This window comes from Myiozetetes cayanensis, unplaced genomic scaffold, assembly GCF_022539395.1.
Source record: "Myiozetetes cayanensis isolate MyiCay16 unplaced genomic scaffold, myiCay2020 scf2-11, whole genome shotgun sequence".
In the NCBI taxonomy this organism is placed as follows: Eukaryota; Metazoa; Chordata; class Aves; order Passeriformes; family Tyrannidae; genus Myiozetetes; species Myiozetetes cayanensis.
Window position 1 is genome coordinate 40,073,673 of NW_026087411.1, and position 20,042 is coordinate 40,093,714.

The 20,042-nt window shown below is 40.3% G+C and overlaps 1 protein-coding gene across 3 annotated transcripts in view; it reads left to right on the forward strand.

Moving 5' to 3' along the window:
• Nucleotides 1-20,042, forward strand: part of PCNX2 (pecanex 2) — a 156,010-nt gene that overhangs the window by 3,500 nt on the left and 132,468 nt on the right. The window contains exons 2-7 of one of the 3 annotated variants that reach the window (XM_050314395.1): nucleotides 2,777-2,976; nucleotides 5,387-5,501; nucleotides 7,812-7,848; nucleotides 8,205-9,476; nucleotides 19,559-19,706; nucleotides 19,875-20,020. In XM_050314395.1, coding sequence (XP_050170352.1) covers nucleotides 2,777-2,976; nucleotides 5,387-5,501; nucleotides 7,812-7,848; nucleotides 8,205-9,476; nucleotides 19,559-19,706; nucleotides 19,875-20,020 — 1,918 coding nt within the window. Of the gene's footprint in view, nucleotides 1-2,776; nucleotides 2,977-5,386; nucleotides 5,502-6,246; nucleotides 6,276-7,811; nucleotides 7,849-8,204; nucleotides 9,477-19,558; nucleotides 19,707-19,874; nucleotides 20,021-20,042 lie in introns of those variants that run through there. The other 2 variants (XM_050314397.1, XM_050314396.1) reach the window with 2 other exon arrangements.

A 20,042-nucleotide genomic window follows, 5' to 3' on the forward strand; every position in this document is an offset into this window, starting at 1 on the left:
AAAAGTACATTATAGTAGAGTTTTTAATTGGGCGAGAGCAAAGAAAACTACAGCTTCCACAGAAGCCCGTGGGAAGTCATGAAGGCTGCTTTCTAATGAATTTGTATTTGTGGATTTGTGGGGTTTTTTCTAGCTTCTAATAAGATGTCAGCTCAGTTGAAGCTTTTCCTGTCACTGGGGTAGCATCAAAAGGTCAGAGAGCTGTGTGGGTTCCTCTCATTAATGGAGGAGGTGTTCTGCTGTGACCTTGTCCCAGTGGGGTGTATTCTCTCAAAGTTTGCTGAATAACTTTTTGATTCTTTGGCTATTTTCAGCTGAGGGGATGGAGAGAGATGATGAATACACAGACACATGGTGTGATTATAAAACCTTGTTTCCATAGGAAACCAGGCTAATTATAACTATAGTGCCTCAAAAGTGACTCTATCATCTAATTCCTCAGTGGTCTATAACTCAATTCTTTCTTAGGCACAAGTGGTTTTGATACTTCTACCAGTTTGTACCAGGGAACAACAACTGCAGTCATGCAAGGCTCAATTCAGAAAATTGAGAGCTTTCCATTATCAGCTTCATCTTTCTCCTAATTCCTCATGTGGGCAGGGAGCAACCTGCTGGCTTGTACTTCTCAGCTTGCCCCAAGATTCAGAATATTAAGGATGTACTGGCCTTGTTATACACTGACAGACACTGTGAGCATGCACAGCGTGTGTTCAGCTAAAACGCTGTGTATCTTGGACAGATGGGCAGGGAGACCACAGGCTGGCTCAGGGCACAGCTCCGGTAGGTCTGGTCACAAGGCAGGGATGAGGACATGCAGCACTCAGCATTTGCTAAAACTGGCCTTCTTTTACACTTTGAAATCTAGGAGCTTCCTTTGAGTCTGTTTTGTAGCATCCTCTATGCACGCAAAGACTGCACCATTGGAAGTCTATTTTTGTTGTGTCCTCTTGACATTATTCATGTAATATTTATGAAGCATTACGAATGTCACCTATAAAGCTCTTCTTTTCTAGTGGATCATTCTGAGCTGTTATTTGATAACGAGCGGTCGATCTGTGCCTTTTAGTGTATAATTTAAGAGATTCCTTGGAAGGTGAATAAATCTCTCTTAAACAAGTCATTACAGATAATTGGATATCATTCTATGTGAAACCAAGCAATTTCTAACTCATTTTGCAAAAACATTAGTCATAAACCACAAATTCTTCAACTCATACACCAAACCTTATACCCTGAGAACATGACCTTGCAAGTGGATCCTCTTTCTGGCCCAGAATCACTAGATGACTGAAGGGTATGCTGTCAGTATATACATAGTACCATGAAGTACTCTTAACAGACTAAGCCTCAACTTGTAGAAAGTCATGTCTGTCATATTAGAGATCATTGGTAATACCTACATCCTAAATAGCTTCTCTGCTTTTGTGCAATAGATTCTTTGTGTCTGAATCAGTCACAAAAAAGGATTTGCCTGAAAATATTCACATGTACGTCTTGAGGGTATGAGGTCCCACTAAGCCAAAAGTAGCATCAGAATAGCAACCTACTTGCTTGTAACAACACAGAAATGATTCAACATACTAATTTCAACATCAAGATAAATGCAGTGGCTTGTTTTAAAGATGAAGGAAGAATGCCTTGTTCCCTTCCCTTTACCTGTGCGGTCAGTGTGATTTATTTATGAATCTGAAAAAATGATAGATTTAGTCCCAAAGTAAAGACTATTCTTAAAAATTAACCTCTTTTAGCAAATCCTTAGTATTGAAAATCTTACTTTTTGGTGTTGGTTTGCTTGTTGTTTGGCTTTTTTGTTGTTGCTGTGCAGGGAAATAGTAAAGCTCTATTTAAAAATCCTAAAACTTGAGGAGAGATTGGATTAATTGTGAGACTGCAGCTGTGTTGTGACAATTCGTAAGGGTGTTCCATGACTATAACGACTAACTTTGGTTATAACTGCGAGTGTCCATTGCTGTGATTTGCCCTTTAGTGTAAGGAAGCATTTATATATAAAAATGTTGTTAGTATGTCCTGTCTGTGAAAGAACTTTACAGAGTATAGTTGAACTGTAATTAATTTTAATGACTAAGAACTATGGTGCTCATCCCAGATCAGCAAACAGATCACACACAGCTGCAAATTAACAATTAGGTACTTCAGGAAAAGAATTCAAAGAGGTTGTGTCGTGGTTTAACCCCAACTGGCAACTAAGCACCACACAGCCAATCATTCACTCCTCCAGCCTAAGCCAGGGCAGGTTGCCTCTCCAAATGCATTTTATTAATTTGTTTTGACTAGTCCTGACTAATTATTTGAAATTCTTCAGTCCTTAAGATACTTGGGAACATGTTATGAGGTGTTAGAAAAAGGACAGCAAACTACTGCGTTTTACTGTTGAGTCATAACTGAGATTCAGGCTAAGATGGCAGAATTTTTCTTGAGGGATTTCCTGTTTGTAGATAACTAATGTTTCATTTTGTGTCTGTATTTTTATAAATTCATAGTTTAGGGAAGGCTGCAGCTGCATTAACATGGCAATGCAGTATTTTAAAAAATTTTACAATGTTTGTCAATTGTGAGATTTTACTGATTTTTGATAATAAATAATGTCCACAGCTAATCAAACGAATAGATCTGGTGAAATGGTTTGAAATTTGAAGAAACTTCTAGACCTTATTTTTGTGAGCAGAACTCCATCTATATAGTGTATTTAAAAAGTTTAGCAGCATCTTCTCAAAGCAAACTGTTGTCATTATGTCTTTATAATTTCCTTCTGTAGGCTTTTCCAGCAAATGCAGTTACAGTTTTTGTGTACTGCAGCTTGGTGACAGTGTTCTTCACGGTAATAAAGGTGATCAGCTACCGTTTGCACCTTATGTTTGATAAAGGCGAAGTAATTCAACAAAAGCTCTCAAGACAAAATGGAAGGCAATGTAAAGAGGTTCAAAAAGGAGAAGCAGTTCAGTCCTCTAATTGTAGGTAAGCTTCTCGTTGCATTGCTGGCACGTTCTGTAAAATGGATGAGTTTGCACTATGGTCCTGCATGGCAGAAATGTCTGTTGACTGCATGAAAACTCCTTACAGTTGTGTGAGGAATGGCACTTTTAAAAACCTGCTTAGTGCTTTTATATTCTGTAGCTGAAGCATGTTCTTGGTGAAGCAGACAGAGCTGCACCTGATTCAGAGGTGGAGCAGCAGCTGGGTACCACGGAGGTGATAAGAGGAGACATGATACTGGAGCTGCTAAAAGGTTCTGGAGAAAACCTGGGAGAAGTTTTTCTGGGGAAGCTTCACATGCGTGCACTTTCCTCTTCCTGCTGTGCTTACCTTCTGGGAAGAGGCGAGGAAGTGGCACGCACCTTTGGCAAAGAAAACACTTTAATATCACAGCTTTTGAAGCCTGAGCTCGTGTTGCCTTTGTGTGCTTGGAGTAACTTCCCTAGATCACACTTAGGTGTGTTAGTTGCTTTTCCCCCTCATGTTTTATTGTGACTGCTTTTGATGCTTCTGTGGTCCTGTTGATGAGGAAAGCTAGTACCACTTTAATTTGTCGAGGGCATTTGGTAGGTATTTGTAGCTTCTCTGCTGAGGAGCCAAGTATTGTTTGCTGCAAATAATCAGTCCAGGTTGTGATGTAATGAAGTTAAAATAGTATTGGTCTGAAGACTAGTACTGACATTTTGCAGATTTGTGTTTAAGTAGAATGTACCACTGTACACTCTTTGGAATGAATGGAGACCTCTCCTGCTGGTTTTTCAAGCCTGAGTCATACAAACAAGTGAAGCTGTTAAGTGGCTTCCAGTGATCTCAAGTGTTATAACAGATGTGAAAAATGCTGAAATAAGGTACATCCAGTAGTGACAGAAGCATAGAAATGTCTAAACAAAGCTTAAACGGAGTAGCTGTTAAAACTACCAGTCAAGCTTCAACAGAGAGCTCTGTATGAAAGAACTTAGGGTATTTTTTGGTGCATTTGTAGTTGCTACTGCTATCTCTGTGCCAGCTAAGTAGTATTAAGATTGTTTATGTGCCTTTGTGCTACTGCTTTTTTGGTGTCTTTACACATGTACATCTGTGTTATACTTCTGGCAGTGACGTTGGTGGGGATGTCAAGGTCTGACTGCATTGCGACTCTTCTGAGAAATGTCTCTTATATGTGCCACTAACCATACAAGGTCTTTATTTTAGATGGGGTTATGCCTTTCAGACTCTGTTTTGATGAAGAAATAGAGGTAGAATCACTTAAAACTTGCATGCTAAATCACATGACTGTTCCTCCTAGGTTGGTTTGTGAATGCACAACATTCTATTATTTAGTACTTGATCAGAAAATAAAGAACTTATTATTATTTTGACTAGACAGGTGACAGAGTTTTTTAACAGACCCTGATAGTTGACAGGTTGGTTAAACAAGTTTTTGAGGCCAGTTGACTATGGAAAAAAACATTGTGGAAAGATGATTGAGATGCCCAGATAAAAAATTTTATAGCTTGTATACAACTGTAGGGTTTTTAAAAAAAGTTTTTTGCAAAAAAACAACCCCGTAAACAAACAGAAAAGCCCAATCCCCCACTTTTTGACATTTCACTATGCTTGTTTTCTTTTTAACTGAATTTTTGATGTGTTGTGCCTGAGAAAAATAACATTTGTAGGTTCTCATTAGTAAACTTTGTCCAAAAATACTTGCTTATATCCATGGAAAAGTTCATAGAAAATATGTGCAAAAAGAATTAGTGGATAGTTTAATACACCCACAAAGAAAGTGATCAACAAATTGCCTTATAACATATTAGATTAGTAATGGATATATGTTTTCTTTGCCCAAACCAGAGCCAAAACTTTATTTTGTGGTCTAATGATTATATTAATACACATTGTATTGCATTTCAAGTAGTCGTTTTATTGGAGGCTCGTAAATAAACAGGCAGTTAGATAATCAATATGTACGCAAGGACATAAAAAGCAAAAACTGTGAAAGGAGTAAGATATGATTGTTATATAAGAAGCCCCAAACAGTCTTTTTTCTGCCAATAAATCTGTGTGTGTGTCAGGCAGGCTAAATGGCATTATATACGCATAGGGAGTTTGAAGAGATGTCATTTTATTTCTCATAGCTCTACTTCTGGAAGCACCAGAATAACTTTATATTGAGGGATTTTTATTCATTTATTTTTATCAAGTTGTTGTGGTGAGGAGGGAGGTGCAGAAGGGGGTTACAGTATTTTTACAGCCCTGTGCTTTTATCATTGGAGGGGAAGGGTGTGCTGTCACTTCACTGTGCTGTGCTACTTCTTCCTTTTCTGTTTCTACTCCTCACCTACTTCCCAAAACACTTGTGGTCCACTGGGCTAAGAAGCATTGCCTTACTTTTAATTTGCTTGCTTTTCAGCAATAACACAGGGGATAATGTCGTCGTTGAGACCAGCCAAAATGATTCTACCCAAACAATTCACGACAGTTCAAGGGTACAGGCTCTGCACTCGCAGAACTCATCTGGAGCAATGGTTAGTATGTGGTTTTCCTGTAATAGTGTCTTCACTTTATGCAGTCCGTAGCTCACCACACGGAGTTTTGTATTGCCAGGTACTGATCACTTGGATTGTAGGTCTGTCCCAAGGAGGAAGGGTTATTCTGTGCATCTACTAGGTATACAACTGCTGTCAGTCAGCCTTGTCCTCAAGGTCTGGTTTTGCAGAGCTGAAACTGGTATGCATAATTCTGCCCTTCTTAAGAGGGATCTGTCTGCTCTGTAGATGGCAAATAGCCTTTGTAAATATTGCCAAGAGCAATTAGTTTTTTGTGGCTGCTTTGAGAGAAGGGAGAGGTTAATGCAATCAGAGCAGCCTCTCATTGCCTCTGAAAGGATCTGCTCCTGAAACATTAATAATTTGATTTTGTGTAACTAGACTTATGCTTATAAAATGAACCAAACATGTCTTGAGTATTTAAACGTAAAAGCATAAAAAATGTTTAAATCTAGGAGATGTCTACAGGAGGTTAAAAGTATATGCATGTGCATTCCATGCCACTGGCCATGCTTTATAAATCAATAGTGTATGAAGTGATGAAGGGGATGTATGTAAATGTTATTAAAGAAAACAATAGGAAAACCTCATGAGAAGATTGAAAAGTTAAGTATTCAAAAAATTAAGAAACAGAATAATGCTGACTGTGTAATCTTAAACTACTCCCTATGTATACTGTGATAAAATGTTTAATTATGTGATCCCATGCTATTTTTTTCTACAGGACTCCTGCCTCAATCAGTGCAGAGGATGGTTAGTGATCTCTGAATAAGTGGCTACTTGATACTTCATTCTGTCTTCATAGTCCTCCATGCCCCCCACCTTATTCCAACTTACTACAAATTATTAAAATCTTGGTCTGAATCAGAACTATTTCCTCATTTCCTGGAGTGTTTTTACCCTTTTGTAGCATCTGTATGATTCACAGACATTAATAGTTGTTTTGGGTTTTTTTATGAGGTAAAATACTTTTTCACCTTGTTTCTGTCCTAGTCTCCAGTATTCTGGTATTTGTCCATTCTGCAAACCTATTTCTTCTTGGGATCTTATCCTAGTTTCCCACTTCCAAACATGTAGGTTGGGTCTTGTCAAATGCAGTCTCCTGTTCATGCTGGCAGGATACCACTGTGAAATTTTAGAAAATAATTATTTCCTCTTGTTTTTGGTGCCTGTCAGTCAGAAGAGAGCCGCATTCATTTTTCCCAATGGCTTTAATTCCTTATTATGCACTTAGGCTGTTGAAATTAGACTCCTGAAGTACTCCTCTGGAGTATTGTGTTTAGTTTTGAGCTCCCCAGTTAGTTCCCGTGGACACTGACCTGCTGATGAGAAACCAGCAGAGGCCACCAAGGTGATTGAGGAATGAGGTACATGATGTATGAGGACAGGCAAATGGGATGATTTAGCAATTATGATGCTAAAACCTTTCGTTAGACTAGAAGAAGAGCTTACTGCTGTCTTTAGCTTTCTAATGGTAAGATACACAGAAGATTGAGCACACTTTTCTCGGAGGTGCCCAGTGACAGGATAAGAAACAGTGGCTGCAACTTGCAGCCATGGAAAGCTACAATTAGAACAATTAGATTTAATGTCTTTTGTGTGTACTTGTTTTGCTTGTTTGTTGTTCTTTTTTTTCCCCTACCAAGAGAGTGGTCAAATACTGGAAGAAGTTTTCCAGAGAAGTTGTGAAATCTTCACCTTTGGAGATTTTCAAGACTCTGTTGGAGATGGCCCTGAGCAACCTGCTCAAACTGTACCTGCCTTGAGTGTGTGTGTGTGTGTGGCAGAGGGGATTCTGACTAAAAAACCTCCAAAGATTCCTTGGAATCTAAATGATTCTATAATAATTTAGTGTCTCTGTCCTCTGGTTTTCATTTGAGAAATTGTTACCAAGGACTAGACACCAAACTTTTCATTTTAGTGCTTTTGAAACATATAGCTGGGAAAGTGGAACTGATGAACACATTTTTTTTGTTAATGACTAAAAAAGAAATGTGTCAGGATTAGGCACTGCAAAATTATTTTCTTAAAAGAAAACCAGATCTTTCTTTTTCTCCCCCTCCCCAAACATCACACACAATTGCAGTGATGCGATTTGGAGCATGACTGTTCTATAACCATCTCCCTCACCTACCCCTTGCATTTTGTGAAAGGTACATGTTCAAATTTCAGTGATGTTAAGCAATGTGCCAGTGCTGTAATTAACCTTTGATTGATAGTTGTTTTTTTTTCCCAGCAGAATGTAATAAATGCCCATGCTAACCTTGTACATTTCCTTTTATTTTTTAGGAGCTGCCAACACGGGAAACTATTGAAGATCTTAGAGGTATCTTAAAGGCTTTATAAATCCCTTAAACCATTGTTCACTCATTGCTTGACACAAAGGGAGATAATTCTGTAAAACATTTTGGTTTTGATACTAGCTGCTTCTTGAGCTATTTTGATTACTTAAATTAAATAGACATGCTGCTGCCCCTGTCCTGACCTGGAAGGGTCCCAGCTTGCTTTTACAGTATTACTTATGTAGCTAGGAAAAAGCTCCTTGCTTAGGAACTGTTTTAATCAGCTACATCATCTGTGCTTTCTTTCCTCTGGATCAGATTTTGCTAGCTAAAAATCATACTTCAGTAATGCATAGTGTTCATGTTTGTGAGACCTGACTTCCATATGTTTTCTAACTAGGTGTTATGGTATTAGAGGACCAGGCTGCACCACCAGTTTCGTCTACCTCACCCTGTAACAAAGCAGATATATTACCTGTTTATACAACCTCCACTTCAGGTGCCACCACATCAGCAATAGTGACAAAACCAGCTGCTATGGAAACACTTTCTGGTAATGAAATAAATGAAAAAGGAGTGAACGAACAGCATGGATCCCAAGATATTCTTGTGGACAGAGATGTAGCTAAAAACTTCTCCAATATTTCTTCATCACAAGGTGATATTTTAAGGACTGGAGTTTCTTCAGAGCCATGGGACAGTGAAAATTCAGTTATTTCAGACCATTTGAGTAATCCTAAAAGCTACAAAAGAGAGAAATTGCCAGATGGATCACCACAGACAGGCTTTACCAGTAACTGCCCACAGTGCAATGCGACCAAAGATCACGAGCACGTGGAAGGTTCTTGCAATGCCAGTAATACCAATGAGGACCTTGATTGCTCAGACAGCGAGACTGCTGTTGCAGTTGTGGACAACTCACTTCCTGGAGACCAGCTATGTGAGCCCATTAAAATTGTTATCACAATGAGTACTACACCAAACACCACCCTCAGCGACCTACCGGGATCTGTCCACTTAAAGGATCTGGAAACTGAGAGAACAAGCTCAGCCCTTGACTCTGATGTAGTTAGAGCAGGTTGGCCAAGTCAGCAAACTAGTGATCAGCTCAGAATCCCTGTTATCACTTTTGACCTGTCTGATGACAGCAAAGGTAAGACTTGTCCAGAACTTAGTGAAAGCGAAAGAACTCCAGAAATGTTAAGGGCAGAGCTGTCATCCAACCAGTGCTCTGGCTATGAATCGGGTGATGCAGTAAAGGAGCACAGCAACCCAGCAAATACTCCTTTAGAAACTAACACTTGTTCAGAGCCAAATCAGGAAAATGCTTCGGAAAATGTCCAGACTGTAGATTTAACTTCTAAGGAAGACCTGCACAACCTAGACCCGCAGTCCTGTAGAACTGCTCATGAAAAGAGGCACATGCGGGTGTTGAGTGTAGACAGTGGGACAGATGTGCTTTTAAGTAAGAACTTTGTGGAGGTATCTGACAAGGAAAAGACCTTACCAACTTCTAAATCAGATCTAGAAGCTAAAGAAGGACAGATGCCCAATGAATCTAACTTTCTAGAATTTGTCTCCCTCTTGGAATCCATTAATACCTCAAAGATGAAGACATCTAATCAATCCAGTGTCAAAACGGAGACAACAAAGGAAAATGGGTTTGTTGGAGGTATTATGCATGGCTTACAATTCTTTTGGAAAAAAGATGTTGTGACTAGTTAGATGATTTAAAGCCCCTTAATTAGACACCTGCAGTAGGGCAAATTCTCAGAGGAAGACTGGTTTTGCTGATAGGACCAGGGTAGGGCTGGACATGGTGGGACGAAGTGATTTAGTGAAAGTGTGATTGTTTCAGATGCAGTTCTTTCATATTTTTATTTCCTTAAAAGATTTTCCTTTGGGAAATGTGATGATAAGCTTAGTAGGTGTCCAGTATGTATCTAGTATTCTGTACTAGAATAGTGTGCCTGGATTGTTGGAATACCAGAAGTATCTTGCAAAAATGTGTATAGCTGTAGCATTACATCTGCCCTTGCCCATCTTACCAGGTGCACATTGATGAATTGTCTGTGTGTGCCTCCAAGTATGTAGAAAGCTGGAATTGTGACTGGTGATGGTTCAACTTCTAGGTAACACATATGTGCACACATGCACATATGCCTAAACAGCCTGCATGGTTGTGGATTGCCTATAACTTAAAAAAAAAAAAAAATAATTAAAAAAAGGAAAAATCATGTATTTGTTCCCAACAGGTAAGAGATTTGATTTTCAGTCACTTTAAAGTAAACTATTTGGGATTTAAGGAGGAAAATTTGGTGGCTGTTTTCAGTGAAAGCCACTAGCATTTTAATGAAAATTAGTATATTCCCATGCAAGTTCCGAATTAATTAAAAGGGCTTTACTTTAAAACATAAAAAAAATCTCAACCAGCTCATTAAAAATCCTATATATGGTACAATTTATACTACTTATATAGAAATAGCTGGTTTTAATCAGCATTCTCATTGTTATCACTGAACTCTGTGACCTCTTTCTGTTAGGAAGGACTGTTTTTTGTAGTGTCTCTAGCAGCTCTCTAGGCAAAATTAGTAGGGCCATTTGACGAGGATGTGAGATACAATGAAGTGAAGGCACATGCAGTCTTGGCGTATTTGCCAAGTGATCAGCACAATCGGTTTAGAAGATCTGGGCCAAAGTGAAATAAGACAACCTTTTCCCCTTCTCCAAAATGTTTGGTTTACCTTAGATCATATAATAAGCTGTTTTAAGACAGCCTAAGAGGATGCCATTTCAATACCTAGTTTGCCTGAGAGGTAAGAAACTTAATGGCACCCAGAAGAACAGCTTGGCATTCCTATTTTACCTGCTCTGTGCTCCCCTGGCTTGTTCCTGAAAGAAGCTTCCATTACATGAAAAATGCACAGCTGACTTAAAAGTTTGTCAGCTTTTTTAAAAACTAATGTGAGATCTGTACTTTTACCTTGTTGGAAAAAACTTACCTTCTCAGTGTGTCATTTTCCTTTAGATTCCATATGCCTTTCACTGTGCCTTTACTAAAGTCTGCCCTCTTGTCTGTCCTATCCATTAGACCCTTATCTCATTCCATCTTTCACTTGTGTCCATTTTTCTTCCACTTTGTATTTCCAGTTCTATGCTTTTCCTTCTCTGTTCATCCCTTCTCGGTTTAGCCACTCCCCTCCTATGCATTCTCCTTATTTGCCTTCATCTTCATATTGGTTCTCTCTCATCTTTCCCTCTGTTCTTCCTAGCAGTCCACACTCTTGCTTTTTCAGGCTTTTCCATTCTGTTGCGCCTGCCTAAAGCTGTTGTCTCCCCATAGCTTGCATTCAGTTCTCCTGTAGTCACCCTTCCCTCCATGCCCCAGTTAAATTTTGCTCCTCCTAGACCTGATGCCTCTCTTCTGGTCTATCTTAGCCATCTCTCCTGTCTTCTCAGAGTGTTTATTCTTCAGACCAGTTTCTGTCCTGCTCTGTCGAGTTTATCAGCCTGCCTAGCTGGCTCCAGTCTATTCTCTCTGGTTGCCCATATGTGCTGAGCAAGCCCTGCTTCTCACCCGAGCCTTGCTGAGCCCGGAGAGCCCTGATGTGTCCCTGGCTTGCAGGGTCACCTGTCTGTGCATGCAGCACGCACCCATATGAGGGGCGTAGCAAGTAGATAGTGATTTTTTTGCTATGTTCCTCTATCATAAAACAGGAGCATTTACACAATAATTTTACTTCTGTGTGATGTGACTTAGCTAGAAAACGATAAAATAATCAAAACTTCAGAGGAAAGTTTAAATAAAAGAAAGAAAGTAGGCAGCTAATCTGCAAAGGGCTTTCAGATATGTACCCTTGGATAATATGAACAGGCAAGGTTGCTGTATAAAAGGAAGCAATGGGCGATCAGAATAAGTCGGACTGAGATTCCATAGTGACCAGAGAAACCCAACCCTAAACCCTAAACTTTAGTAATATATGTGTAGTTATTGTGTTTTAGATCTGGCAAACAAGATTATTCTTGTTCGAATATGAGATCCTGAGGAAACAGTAGGATTCTGCTCTTCCCTTAAACCAAGTTCTTACTTAGTGACTTGAATTGAATTTCATAGAATCATAGAATGGTTTGGGTTGGAAGGGACCTTAAAGATTATCTAGTTCCAAACTCCTGACATGGTCAGGGACACCTTCAACTAGGCCAGGGTGCTCAAAGGCCTGTTCAACCTGGCCTCAAACACCTTCATGGATGGGGCATTCACAGCTTCTCTGGGTAGCCTGTTCCAGTGCCCCACCACCCTCACAGTAGATAATTTCTTCCTAACATGTAATCTAAATCTTCCTATTTTTCCTATTTTCTTAAGTCTGTACTTTTGTGAGATGGTGAAGCTGAGCTGCATACGTGTATAATTAAGCATACCTGCTTGTTTCCAGTGTGGACCCTGCAAGAGTCACCCTGGAGCAGGAATGGAACTGGGAAAGGGGTGCCCTGCAGGAGCAGAGATGGTGCCTGTGACTCATGCATCTTGGACTGGTGCTGTGGGAAAAAAGAGACTCAATCTGAACTCCTTGAGCTCGGGAGAGGTAGTTCAAAGGCGGTTATTTTTAAGAGCAAGTAGGCTTTGTTTTCTAGCCTAGTCAGAACGTGCTATTTGCTAAAATAAATTACTGTCATTACTGGCAGCTTCCCCACAGCAAGACTGAATTTTAGGAATGAGAAAGCCTTTAATTTGTTTACAACTTTGCAATTGCAAATATGCTTTAACAAAATAGCATCTTGGAACAGATCTGAATAAACATAATTCCCACATTAGAGTGGTTTTTCAAAAAAAAAAAGTGTGTGTGAATACAGAGCAAGTCAAGCTATGCACCAGTTGTTTTGAGGGAGGAGGTTGGTTCTGTTTGTTTTTGTTCTTTTAACCTTGCAAACTGTCTAACTGGCAAAAGCTAAAAATAGATATCTGATCCAAATGAGCATGAAATGCACCCCACAAAGGTATTTATTAGGCAATGTGAGAAACTTGGCAAATTCCTGGAAAGCTGTGTATTCAGAACTGTGTGTAAGAAAGTTGGTATTATGCACAATTTGGAGAAGATGGGGAAATGTGCTCATCAGAACCGCCTCGCAAATGAGTGAATGTCATAGATGGATCTGTCTTATGGGGGGTCCCTCACAGAAGTTTTGAGTTCTGTGGAAACAGAAAAGTTACTGTCCTGACCATGTCAGCCTTTGCCAGTAGACAGCTTGGTAAAATGCACTACAGGAAAATTAAGTCTTGCTTTATACTGCTAAGAATGCCAGATTTAATGTGTTAAAATATAGGACATAAAATCTCTAAGAGCTGTTCTATAGCCATTCCACCTCTTCTAGATTGTGAGAAAGTACCATTGACACTGTTGCTAAAAATTACTTTCAGACTATTGTCTTTTCAGTTTTGAATCCAACTTGTACCACCCACGTAATGAAAGTGTGTTGAAGGGCAACTGTAAATTTTCTTCAGCCTTTGAGAAGTGTGAGGAAAGCTGAATTTATTGGCTGCTCTGGGTCCCTCTGATGTGTCTTCAGCTAAGAAAGAGCAGCTGTGCATTACTTATGGAGGGCAAAGCCTCCTGTATGTCCCCTCTGGCACAGCTGGCTTGTAATCTAGGACAGGCAATATTATCATCCAGGGAGCAAAGCCTGCCCTGGGAGCGGTGGGGACTGGTACAGGAGACACTAAACCAGGACTACATGGCCTGAATTTAGATGTTTTGCAGGCTCGTTTTAGAAAAGGTACTCGTCATTCTGGGCAGAGCACAAACCACAACCTCGAGTGAGTTGTCCTGGATCCCAAGCAATTACCCTTCTCCTATAAAAAACTAAAACATACCCCTATGACTATTTTTAGACTTCTCTTTTTTTTTTTTTTAATCTGTTTTTCCCCTTGCATGGGAGAAAGAGGGCTATCACCTGCCATATAGTCATGGGAAAGAGGGATCTTGTACATTGAGTCACTGGTCCAGGTGACAGCAGGGCAGTTTGCTGGCAGGTGGGTAGCATAAGAGCAGCTGTGTGTCGTCCCTGACTCTCGTGCTGGAAAGGGACGACATGGCATTTGATGCCCCTCTTGGGATGTGGAGGACATGATTTGTGGAACTCAGTTCTCTAAATCTGCTACTCAGTGTGTAAGGCTTGATGGGTTGAAGTTTTAAAATTTCAGTCTTTAAATTGAAGAGGCAATACTATGTTTGATGACAAGTCTGATTATCTTCAAAGAAACTGTGGGATTATTTCAGAGGTCTGTATTGTGATGTAATTGGTAGGTATAATGATTAGACTATTTATTCCCATCTCTGCTGCTGACCTAGGAGATTGTTTTGAGCAAGTCACTTCCTGTTATAGGTACAACGACTATTGCTAGTTTTTCCTGTTGCTTCAGGATTAATGTGGTAATCCTGATTAATGGATGTGCTTCTTCAGTGCCCATGCTGAAGTTTTATAGGAATTGTTGGACTGTGTGATGTTCCCTGGGCACTCCTGTTGTTTGGTGGATGACCAGCTTTTAATGTCAGTTTTTTCTAATAGGTGAATTTGGGTTGAGAATAAAGTACATAAGATAGATGTTTCTGCTAAAGCAACTAGTGAAGAAAAGGTTGGGAATCTCCTTAGGACATTCTCCAATATATGAATGGGACAGTTCAAAACTTGTAGAACTTTTGTTTCATGCTGGTACTAACAAAAGAATAGAGCAATTTGAAATCAATTATCTCTGTAGTCAAATCGGAAAAAAAAATTTAAGTAAAACTTGCTATTTTGTAGCATAATGTTGTGGAATAAAGTGTATTCTGCAGCAAAGTGATTAATGAACAGAAGAGGGAGAGGCTTAATTAGCTTAATTTTGCTTGACCAGATTTCAAACCAGATGGCGTCTGAAATTATGACAGCAGTGGCATTTTAATCTACAGGAGTGAGTTGTGGAGGTTGGGATAGGGACATGCAAGTAAAAGGTGAGGAAGAAGGTTTGAAAAACTGGTAAGAGGCTACAAAATAGTAAAAATGTTTTGGTGAAGAGTTACAGAAAAATAAATTTTCATTCTAATTACCTGATAATAAGGCAGCTTTAAAGTTGAGGTACACTGGTAGTTGGTTATCTTGATTACTGTATCATAGAATGGTTGGGGTTGGAAGGGACCTTAATAAAGATCACCTAGTTCCAAACCCCTGCCATGGGCAGGAACACCTTCCATTAGATCAGGTTGCTCAGAGCCCAATCCAACCTGGCCTGGAACACTTCCAGGAATGAGGCATCCATAACTTCTCTGGGCAACCTGTGCCAGTTCTTCACCACCCTCACATTAAGGAATTTCTTCTGAATAGCCAATCTAAACCTGCCCTATTTCAGTTTAGAGCCATTTCCCCCTGTTCTATCCCTACATACCTCTTAAGATTTCTTGTAGTCCCTCTTCAGGCACTGGAAGGCTGTAATTAGGTCTTCCTGAAGCCTTCTCTTCTCCAGGCTGAAATCTCAGCCAACTTCCTCAGCCTTTCCTCATAGGAGAGGTATTCCATCCCTCTGATCATCCTTTTGACCCTCCTCTGGACTCTCTGTATTTACATATGTACAAAGGCTGGTCAATTTCAACTGTAAAACTGGTTTCAGCCTCTTCCCAGTACTGACCAAAGGTTTGTCCATAAACACAATTTGGGATGCTTGAAATGTGTTCTATAAATGAAAAAGTTATATGGCAAAGGAAGTTTTGGTAGTGTAACTGCATTTAATTTAGGAGCTCATTTGTCAGCACTGGGATGTTACACTTTTAAGTAATATTGCTATGCTGTTAAAAAGTCTTCAGTGCAGACAAAAATGTTTACAGGAAGTATCTTATATGGGACATATAAGAAATGTTCATCTTGATAAGTATTTTACCAGGATAACTTAAAGATGTGTCTTCTGCTCAACCAAAATATGAAAATGGTGTACAGACCGAAACTTGGCTGTTTGTGCAGGACTCTTCTGAATCACCCTGCCCCAAGACTGATTTAGCCATGAGTCCTGATAGTTACACCTCACGTGTCTGAGTCATGGGGCTTATCATTTCCAGACAAATTATGCAGTTATTGCAGAGCCTGGGTCTGAGCTTGAAACTTCTGTAAGCCCAGCCATGTGTACACTGTAGATGTGTGGAGCAGTGGATCAGGGTAAATGGCTCTGTTAGGAGACCATAAGGAAGGTGCAAGTACACCGCAGTGTTGTGCTTTTTAGTCTGCTCTTGCTCTTGGAAGAGGTTTTTCTTAGTGCTTGAGCTTTGCCAGCACAATTTCCATGCAAGGAGCATTTGGTGACTAGAGCGGATGACGTAGCCTGTCAGGGCACTCCTAGTCTAGACACCACTATCTCCATTTACATACTGAAGGTCTAAGTCACTTGGAAGACGGGGACTAATAATCTTGAAAACCAGTCACAAACCCTTCATGGCCCCCCTTTCCAGTGCTGGAAGTACTAATCACTGTAGTGTTCTTTGCATGTAAAGCCTGTAAGAAGCAGTATGTTTAGGTTTTTATTATTATGACTCCTTACCATGGCAGGAAAAAGGAGTCTGCAAGGCTTGTGGTTTGGAATGGAAAAGAGAGAGGCATTTTCTAAAACCACTAGATAATGAAATTTAAAAAATCTCTCTAATTGTTCCAGCCCTAGAGCTAGTTTGGGGCAATATAGGACCAATTAGATTATTAAAACCACAGTTTCTGATCTCTATCAATTATTCTTACAACTTAAGCAGCCCAGGCCTTTAGGAAGGTGTTTTTGATTAGGTGTCTGTTGGTTCCATCACCTCCTGCAGCTGTGGTTACATCATTAAGGAGATTCTTCAGTAATGGCTTAAACTGGAGTTTAAATCTCAATTAGGAAAGGAAAACGTTGTTGTCTGTTCCCCTAACTGCTTTTTTTTTTTTTCCCTAAACAGAAAAAGGTAGATCTGGAAGACCTGTTGAATTATGCCTCCCTCCATGCACAACAGATACAAAATATTTCCCTAAATCAGATTTGCAATCATTTCACTTTATTTATTGCACAGAGAGTCAGGATCCTTGGTTGTCATGTGCTACAGAAAAAGGACAGGAGACTTAGAAGTTTGGCAGTGTTGAAGTGAGATCCCTTTTTTTCCCCCTTCCTTGTGGAAGCTGAAGGAACACTGCTGTTCCAAGCAAGAATTACATGATGCCTTTATCTCTGCTGCCCTCGTGCTACTAGAACCTGGACTGGTGGGTGTCTGGGGCCCACTGAGACTTTTTAGGCTACATGACACTTCTTATGCTTCCTATTATGGGCTGAGACCTGCTGGGACAAGATACGGTGCTACAATTGAAGTTGTTCTTGTGATTCTGGATGCTGCCCCCTTCTACCCCCCAAAAAAAAGAAAAAAATTGAGTGAAGTGTCTGTAGCGAAAAGTTGTGTGTAAGTCTGAGGCTTTAGGGTATTAGAGGGGTGCGTCCTGCAAATTGAAAGTGGTGTGCAAATGTCGTAACTCCTGAAGGTAGGTTTGCTTGTAGAAGTATTGTGTTAGTACACCAGCTGATACAGTTGGAGGAAAACAAGACAGATGATCTGAAAGCTCTGCATGTCCAAAAGCTTGTTTACCTTTTCTGATTTTATCAGTTGACCTAATCAAAGGATTACATCTCTCTACAAGCCTTGAATCTGTTTTATCCTTAGACCATCTTAGCTGTGACACCACTGTTTCTTGACTGGTGACTCTTGCAGGTTTGGTTTGGCCAGTCACAAGTGGTGTCCCTCAGGAATCAGTGTTGGGCCTAATCCTGTTTAATATCTTTACTGATGATCTGGATGAGGGGATCAAATCTCCCATTAGTAAATTTGCAGATGACACCTAATTGGGGGGGCAGTGTCAGTCTTCTGGATGGTAGGAGTGCTCTCCAGAGGGACCTTGACAGATGGGCTAAATCCAAGCATATGAGGTTCAACAAGATCAAGTGCCAGGTCCTACACTTTGGCCACAACAACCCCATGCAGTGCTACAGTCTGGGATCAGAGTGGCTGGAGAGCAGGCAGGCAGAAAGGGACCTGGGAGTTTGGATTGACAGGAGGCTGAACATGAGCCAGCAGTGTGCCTGGTTGGCCAAGAAGGCCAATGGCATCCTGGCCTGCATCAGGAACAGCGTGGCCAGCAGGACCAGGAAGGGATTCTTCCCCTGTACTCAGCATTGGTGAGGCTTTGCCGTGAGTACTCTGTCCAGTTCTGGGCCCCTGAATTTAGGAAGGACACTGAGGTGCTGGAGCGTGTTCAGAGAAGGACAGTGGAACTGGTGAAGAGTCTGGAGCACAAGTCCTGTGAGGAGCAGCTGAGGTAACTGGGGTTGTTTAGCCTGGGGAGGAGGAGGCTCAAGGGAGATCTTATCACTCTACAACTACCAGACAGGAGGTTGTACCAAGTGGGCATCAGTCTCTTCTCCCAGGCAACCAGCAATAGGACAAGAGGACACAGTCTTAAATTGTTCCAGAGGAGGTTTAGGTTGGATGTTAGGAAGAAGGTCTTCACAGAGAGAATGGTTGGGCATTGGAATGGGCTGCTCAGGGAGGTGGTGGGGTCACTGTTCCTGGAGGTGTTTAAGGAAAGACTGGAAGTGGCACTGAGTGCCATGGTCTAGTTGACAAGGTGGTGTTTGGTCATAGGTTGGACTCAATAATCTCAGAGGTCTTTTCCAACCTAGTTGATTCTGTGATTCTGTGAATGGTAATTGTAAGAAATATGATTTAGAAAGTGGTGAGAAGTAGGGTTTAACAAATGGAATTTTCCTTGTAGGGAAATGTCTGTGGTTTTTTTCTGATTAAATTCCTTGCTTAGTGCAAAAGGCTGCAGGATATAATGAAGCATCTCCAACAAGTACCACAAAAGAACTTCTTTCCATTTAAAACATTTAACTGCACAACTGCACATGGTGCTGATGAAATCACTTACTTACCCTTTAAAATCCTAACAGATAATTTTTTTAGTTTATAGACAAAACACAGTTACAAAATGTTTCACTGTTTACCATGAAGATTACTAACTAGAAGAGACTACTGCTTGAAAGTTGTACACGTATATATGTAAATGACATGCGTGTGTAGAGAAGGCACATTAATATAATTGGTATTCAGAGTAGTAGAAATCAGACAAATACTTCATGTATATTTTAAAATCTATAGTTCTGTTTTTCCTAAGTGTAGGCAAATCTACTGTGAAAATGTTTTGACACTTTTTTCTACACCAGATGTATGGTTAGTGGGAAAGAGGGATTAATTAGGCACCTACCTGCTTTCCTGTCCAAGAGCTATATTTCCTTTTGAGGTTCTGCTTTGCCTTTTGTAAGAGGGGAATGGGCCAGTGTTCCAGCTTTTCCACTGCCAGCATACACAGCTTGGGAACAAATTATGGCCCCCAGGGAAGCAGCCACTTACCATTCTAGGTTAGGAACAGGTTGCTTCCCTCTGAAACAATAGGAGAAGCAAAGCAGATATTCTCTCTTGTTCTCTGCTTCACATAGTGTGTTCTTGAGACAACCCAATTCACACAGACTGCTCGAATCAGAGTACCTCCTCATCCAGATTTCTGTGGTTGTATTGTTTTAAGTAACTGTAATGCTTTCCATAAAACTAGTCAGTATGGCAGTGTTTTAGATGTTCTTTTTTAGATGCTCTTGTTCAGAAGCTAATGAATGAAACGCTTGAAAGTCATCTGCGGAGAGTGGCTCCACTTCAATACCCTGTTTTCCAGATAGCCAGATGACGGAAAGAAAAGAAGAAATGGTGGGAACAGAAAAGCACTGTGAGCAGCTTCCTAAACAGGAAAGATCAGATGTGCAAAGCCAAGATCATGCTAGTACTAGTCCGGTGCTACCAGAGTCTGCCAAATTTGCAGCACTGTAAGGCCAGTTTACTTTACAATTTTGTACTTCAAAGATATGATGTAAGACGTTTTGTTTCACTGAGTAGAAATGACATAAACTTTTAATTAACCTCTCTTTCTTTTTGTTTTATTGAGAACAAGAAAAAAGTTCCTCATAGTAGTTTTGAAACATTTTTGTGTCAAGTTACCAGGGCAGCAGGCAAAGACAGATAATCTACCGGGTAACTTCTCAGCAAGACAGTTCTGTCTTGCAAGTAATAAGTGGACCTGAGGCATCTGTGCAAGATGAGCTCTCCGTGGATGCAATGCACGTGTTCATAGATGAAAATGGTGAGTTTATGTAGCTGGGATA